The 7,500-nt window shown below is 40.3% G+C and overlaps 1 protein-coding gene across 1 annotated transcript in view; it reads right to left on the reverse strand.

Annotated features, from left to right (window-relative positions):
• LOC143285586 (short-chain collagen C4-like) overlaps positions 1-7,500 on the reverse strand; it is a 10,748-nt gene that overhangs the window by 2,557 nt on the left and 691 nt on the right. Inside the window, exon 2 of the mRNA XM_076592980.1 lies at positions 3,700-3,827. Within this exon, the coding sequence (XP_076449095.1) occupies positions 3,700-3,827 (128 nt within the window). The remainder of the gene's footprint in view (positions 1-3,699; positions 3,828-7,500) is intronic.

Genomic DNA, 7,500 nt, shown 5'->3' on the forward strand with positions numbered 1-7,500 from the left:
GTATTACTTGTATCTAAAGTTGTGTCGTCAGCAAACATTTCGCAGTGTGTTTTTAAGAATAAAGGTAGATCATTTATGTATAAGGAAAATAAGACAGGGCCAAGGACTGAACTCTGGCGGACACCAAACTTATTGGGAAGAAGAATAGAGGTTTGTGTATTAAAATATACTACTTGTTGCCTGTTTGAAAGAAAGGATGAAATAAGTAACAAGGCATTGTGTGATAGTCTGTAGTGTGATATTTTCTTAAGGAGGAGGTCATGATTAATAACATCGAAAGCTTTAGCAAAATCTACAAAAAGAACGCCAGTAAGTTGTTTAGTGTTTATATTGGAATACCATTTATCTATCAAACTTGTAAGAGCTGTGTGACAAGAGTGTTTTTTTCTGAAACCTGACTGGTTTGAGTGTATAAGATCGTATTTGTTTAAATGGGAAAGAAGGCACTTATTAATGTGTTGTTCTAGTGGCTTTGAGAGTACTGATAGAATATAAATGGGTCTATAATTACATGGATCAGCATTGTTTCCTGATTTATATAAAGGTATGATTTTTGCTTTTTAAGAGCGCTAGGGAAACAGTTTTTGTCAAGAAAGAGGTTGTAAATGTAAGTGAGAGTTTCTGTAATTATTGGCACTGATAGTCTTAGAATTTTTTCGTCAGTTCCATCGTTTCCGCGGGTCGCTGTCTGTTTCAGTTGTCTAAGAGCTGTGAAAACGCTGTGAACATCTATAGGACTAATGTCAAGTTCTGAGTGAATTTTTTTTCCTGGCAGTATTTTTGTAACTCTTCTAGGTTATTATCTGTTGATCTATCATTCTGGATAATTTGATTTGCTACTGTAGAAAAGTGAAAGTTCAACGTATTAGCAGAAATATTGACAGTTGCACTTACAACAGAGTCATTATTTTTATTTGTCAGTCTATGAATGGCTTTTCATATAGTTTTGCTGTCTTTCTTTTTATTGATTAGATCATGAAAAAAATTATTTTTCTCTGCTATATGAGAGAAGTCACTTTCTTTCTTTGTTGTTGTTTTTTTTTTTTTAAATCTTCACGGGAGCCATTTTTCAACAAATAATCTCTTTGATATATTTCATTCTGTATTTCTTTTGTTAGCCAAGGGGGTTTTATCTTATGCTTGACTCTTTTAATTTGAAGAGGGGCATGCTTATTATGGATACTATAAAAATGTTATACCATAGTACTAAGGCCTGACTAGGATCTGAATACTGGTAAACGTCATTCGATGGTGAATTCAAAAGATCAGAGAGAAAGCTTTCACCGTCAAATTTTGAACTTAGAACCAAAAAATCTGTTATTCGTCGCAACCTGAAATCCATCAACATTAACACTTTTTCTTCTCAAGCTGATGAACGCCTTTCCAAAATTTCTTCCCGTACCGACGTATCTACACATTACAACACCGTCCTCTCTCAACTGCTGGATGAACATGCACCTCCCACTACCCGCATGCTCCCTGACAGACCTTCCGCCCCGTGGTACACACAAGACATTCGACTTGCAAAACGCACACGTCGCCAAATGGAAAGACGATGGCGATCAACAAAACTGCAAGTCCACAATGAAATATTCCGAAAATAAATAAATAAAGTCAAACATATGATCTCATCAGCAAAGACAAACTTCTTTTCTTCTCAAGTTCTCGATGCCACATCCACCAAATCTCTTTACTCTATCATGTCCCTAATTTTTTTTCAAAATGTCAGAAGAATGTAGTCCTTGGCTAAAAGGTGAAGGACTTAGAGTAGATCATTTAAATATTAACCATGTAATTAACAAAATAAAAAGAGCAACAGTCGCATGTACTGTCTTAGAAAAATGAAATCTTTTAATGTATGCAAGCAGATGCTCCAAATGTTTTACACATCTGTTGTCTGTAGTGTTTTAACATACGGAGCCGTGTGCTGGGGGGGAAACCTGACCAAACATGACAAAGACAGGTTGGAAAAAGTCATTAGGAAAGCGGGTGGGGTGGTGGGTATAAGACAAGACACCTTTAGCGACATGCACAATAGAAAACTGACTGACAGACTAATAACAATTTTGACTGACGTAAGACACCCACTACATGATGACATTAATAGCAGAAGGTCAGACATAAGTGGTAGGTTTAGAGCTCCACGCGCAAGAACATCTCGATACATTAATTCATTTATTCCTACAGCCATTCGCGCACACAATCAAAACATCCAATACACTAAGTGAACCCTCCCACCCCCCAAGCCCCCTCGCCACAGCAACACCTGAACTTCACCAGCAGACGAGTGTATGGGAGCAGACATTATGCGTGCATGTGGGACTGAGCGGGTGAGCACGGGCAAGCAAGCATTTTTGTGTGTGTGTGATCGGAAGTGATTTTAAAATATTTTCTTATTTTACTTGGATTTCATGTATCTTAATGTTAATGTTCTAATCTTATTGGCGTGACATATGTTATGTGCATGCATACGTTGTTTGTGTGTGTGTGAGTGTGTGTGTGTGTGTGTGTGTGTGTGTGTGTGTGTGTGTGTGTGTGTGTGTGCATTTTACTTATATATACGATTTATTCCCTTGATGTTTTTATTTATGTATTGTTGTACAATTCTTATGGTCTTAACGTGTGTGTGTGTGTGTGTGTGTGTGTGTGTGTGTGTGTGTGTGTGTGTGTGTGTGTGCATGTGTGTGTATGTGTGTGTGGGTGTGTGTGCGTGCGTGCGCGCATGTCATTTTTAGTAATCTTATACCCTTTTTTTGTTGGATGTTTTCATTTGTTAATATTGTTGTGCAATACCCTATTGTCTTAACATGAGTATGTGTGTGGGGGGGTGGGGGGTGGGGGGGTTAGTATATCGTCAGCTATTGGGAATTCTTATTTGACTAGTTTTGATCTCTTCTTATGTTGCGCATGATTTTATGCCAGTGTTTACAATGAGCCTGTGATTGCACAACTTAATTTCCATGTGGATTAATAAAGTGTTTTTGATTTGATTTGATTTGATTGAAATACCACCTATATTAGAGAACTCAGAGAAAAACTTTCATTTATTTGGATTTTCTGAATCCCATTTGGCCATATAACTGATAGCGATATATCAATTCCAGGATACTATATCATTCGCAAGGATCCAAAATCAAAATCGAACGTACGAATTAACTGAGTAGGCTCAAGCGGCAGGACAAGGCCACACTTCAGTAAACTACAGCACAAAAACTAGGACAATCAAAAAACATGTGCAAATGACACAAGCAAACACGAGAGAAGCAATACAAGCAAAATATATGACACACACACACACACACACACACACACACACACACACACACACACACACACACATACCGAGAAAAGTGCCAGATGAATCAAGTAGGTTGAAGAGCGGTCAGTGACCGAGACGAGTAAACAAGGAATTATGTAAAATTTAAAAAAATTTTAAAAAAATTCTTAATGTAAACGAGAATGAAAATCAGCCCCAAAGATAATGATATGCAAACATAATAATTATGATACTCAAACACAGTAATGCATTAGATGCACGACTATGAAGAAACCCAACACCAAAAGCAAATGCGATTGTACTTTAGAATTCCCGGACAAGAAAAAGAAATAATCAGAAAATGTACTATGTTCAAAGAGAGAGAGAGAAGGTTTCTTTTCACTGTTGGGTTTTAACACCAGCGGCACACGCTAAAAGCTCACCTCTTTCCTGGCTTGACCTGACAAGAGCTGTCTCCGCTGCTTCCAGTTTGGTCTCCGCTGTGTTCAGTTTGGCCTCCATTGCTTTCAGTTTGGTCTCCACTGAGGTGCAAAGCTCCTCCGCCTCGCAACTTCAGGTTGGAAGAATACAAGAACAGAAAATATGCTGACATTACAATGCTGAATAACAAACTGTAGATCAAAATCGCAAGAGTCTGTCTTTTGATATATATATATAGTAGGCCTCCTTCGGTCATGGCTGACCACGGATAGAGTATATCCGACGTAATGTCTAATTGGGCTGTCTGCTTGAACCAAGCAGCGTCGCCTGTGACTGTAGAGACCGATGTGAGAGAGACAGTCACATATGTAAGCTGATGCTGGTCTGTTGGCTGCTGTCCCTTTTCTGCGAGCTCGCTTTTCTGCTGCAGCAGCTGACAGTTTGTCCTCACCAATCTGTAGCTGATTCTTGAGAGTGCTTCTCCAGCTGTTGCGATCATCTGCAAAGTCCTCCCAGGACTCAGTGTTGATCTCAATCGCCTTCATGTCACGTTTGCAAACGTCTTTGTATCTCAGCTCTGGGCGGCCGATGCTTCTCTGCCCTGTGGCGAGCTCTCCATAAAGGATATCTTTTGGGATGCGACCATCTTCCATGCGGCGAACGTGGCCCAGCCAGCGCAGCCGACGCTGTCTCAGCATGGTATACATGGTCGGGAGGCCAGCGCGAGTCAGGACTTCGGTGTTAGTCACCTTGTCTTGCCATGAGATGCCGAGTATGCGACGTAGGCTTCTCAGATGGAAGGGATTGAGCCTTTTCTCCTGATGAGCATGTGTGGTCCATGCCTCACTGCCATACAGCAAGGTGCTGAGGACGCAGGCGTTGTATACAGTCATCTTTGTCTTCGTGGTCAGCTTGGGATTTGTCCACACTCTTTGTGTGAGGCGGGCTAGCGTTGTGGCTACCTTCCCGATCCTCTTGTCGATCTCGGTGTCAAGGGAGAGATCCCTTCTTGCGCTGTGCTGAACGCATGCCTCAGGAGAAGAGCAAAGAAGATTCCAAATAGGATGGGGGCGAGGACGCAGCCTTGTTTGACACCGCTGCGTATGTCGAAGGGCTTGGAGAGGTTACCATTAAAACTGCACTGTCTCTTTCATGTTGGAGTGAATGGACTCAATCAAGCTGTGCAGTTTGGGAGGGGAGGCAGCCGATCTTTCGAAGAGCCATAAAAAGGCCGTCTCTACTGACTAGGTCAAAGGCCTTGGTGAGGTCAATGAATGCGACATACAGGGGCATCCTCTGCTATCTGCACTTATCCTGGATTTGGCGAAGGGAGAAGATCATGTCTACCGTGGATCTCTCTGCTCGAAATATATATATATATATATATATGTGTGTGTGTGTGTGTGTGTGTGTGTGTGTGTGTGTGTGTGTGTGTCTGTTTTTTTAAGTTCGTTTGTTCGATTCTTTTTGTTGACTTCTCTTCCGCTTTTAACACAACACAACGTCATTTCCTTGCCCTCGAATTGCTAGGCTTAAATGTTGATCCGAAGCTTACTCTTTGGATAGTAAGTTTTCTTCTCAACAGAACTCTGTCCGTTTTCATTCTGGCCACTTCTTCTCTAAACTCTACTTCTACTGGTGCACCCTAAGACACAGCGCTGTCCCCTGTCCTATTTGCAATATACACGAATGACTGCAGAGGCATGAAATATTCTGACTATTCAGTTGTTGAAGACCTGTCCAACTCTGATGTAATATACTTTTGTGATTATATACTTTTGTGAAATTAAAAGGTGCTGTCCTTGGTGTGATGAAAACTATTTGTGAACGTTTTGGAAAGACCCCTTGCCTGTAGGTAACTTTGTTATAGATGGTCAAAAAGTGGAGAGAGTCAATGGATATAGATATTTAGGGACTATCTTAGACAATAAGCTGGCTTTTGACAGAAACGTTGATTCAATTTATAAGAAATGCCAATCTATAATATTTTGTTTGCAGATACTATGAAATATCGGTATGAATTTCAATATTCTTCAAAGTTACTATCGATGTTGCATCGAGTCCGTGCTCACAGTTTCATTTTTGCGCTGGTACGGATGTTTGGGAGTGAGGATTAATCGTGTGTTGAATGATGTCATGAATATGTGCAATAAAGTTGTGGAAGTAAACCAAGCTAGTATGCAAGAGCTGTACGAGAAACGAGTAGTTCGGAAAGTCAGGCAGACAACAACTGCCAACACCCATATTTTAGCAAAGTACTGTGAGCTACTGCCATCAGGTCGACGCTTCAGAACATATGAATTGAAATCCAGAGCTCTGAAGACTTTCATTCCACGTTCAACTCACTTCTTGAATTCTTGACAACTATGTACTTGCGTGCCTGTGTGTGTGTGTGTGTGTGTGTGTGTGTGTGTGTGTGTGTGTGTGTGTGTGTATCCCGAAATGACGAATTTGTTACGATTTATCGAGGCTGGAAAGTCGTGATGTGGACAGGGAGAGTTTGGAACTTTGACAGTTCGACACACACTCATTTTCAGATGGTGAGCAAGTATATAATTTGGATCGATATATTCATGTTCTGTAACCTATCACACCCTTTCCCCGGTACTTTCAGATTTGTTGTTGTTCAACAGGAATGACACGTTAGCCATGAAGGTTTTGCCTCTTGTTCAAATATTGCTATAATGACCAGAGTATATGAAAAGATAACACGTTTTGGCCTGTTTAGAACGTGGTATTACTACATCCATGAAATTTGTATTTGAACAAACACAGATATGCTCAGTTGATCTTCATATTTAAAAGGGGATAGCTTGTTACGTGCATCGATGATTGCACGTATATCGTTGTTTTTGTTGTTGTTTTTCCCCTATATTTGGTATTGGTATGATAATTATAAACTTGCACATGTAGCAGTGTTTACACATGAATGTAGATTTTGCCTGCATCTGTTCTTGAAACGGGTATGAGAATATTAAGTATGAGTACAGCTTCCAGTCCTTCTGAGTCCGTTCTTGCTTTGGCTTATTTCATTTTGTTTTGATTTCATCTGATGTAAATTTCCTTGCACTGCTTAAGACCGAGGCCCGAAAAGAAAAATCATCAGTTAATGTTGCAAGATTCAGCTGATGAACCTGGATGGCCGCCCAAAGGTGTTCCAGCAGTGACAATGTCGGGATTTTGAGTGGCCAGACCTGTCAGTGAATCTCAAAAGGATTGACGTGGAAGTTTTGACATGTTGTTTTATTGTTGAAGACACGTGCTCCATATCGTCTATTGTGACTGTCATGTCTCGCTAGTCAGCGACTTTTTGCCGGCAAAATAAAGGTTTCAAAATATGGTGAATTACGAATGGGAAGTAACCCACAGCAAAAATCAGGGGGTGATTAATTTAATCCTTTCACCGCCTGTCAGTTTTAGTGAAATACTCCCTGTTGCCAAAAGCACAGAAAAAAAAATCGTGTCTAAGAAAAGCTGGGGATTCCCCTGTGATATGAATGAAACATGGCCTATCCTACCACCGAAAATTAAGATTAGTAGGTTTGTGAATAACCGACCCATGATCTGGTCGTATTTCAGCAACACAGGTGCTCTAGCTGGCTGGTGCTGAAATGTGACATTGGCTCTGAAAGGGTTAAGAGACGATAATGATAATGCTAACTGGAAAAAGAAAAAAAAAACACGTAATACTTGCAAAGTTATGTGCAGGCAGCTTTTTTCAAAAGACCAAGTGCATTTGTCAAAATCTTCAGTGTTATTCCCGGCAATTCATACTTTTAGTTAAGAGATTCACAAAAAAGTCT

The sequence above is a fragment of the Babylonia areolata genome, chromosome 9 (assembly GCF_041734735.1).
Source record: "Babylonia areolata isolate BAREFJ2019XMU chromosome 9, ASM4173473v1, whole genome shotgun sequence".
In the NCBI taxonomy this organism is placed as follows: domain Eukaryota; kingdom Metazoa; phylum Mollusca; class Gastropoda; order Neogastropoda; family Buccinidae; genus Babylonia; species Babylonia areolata.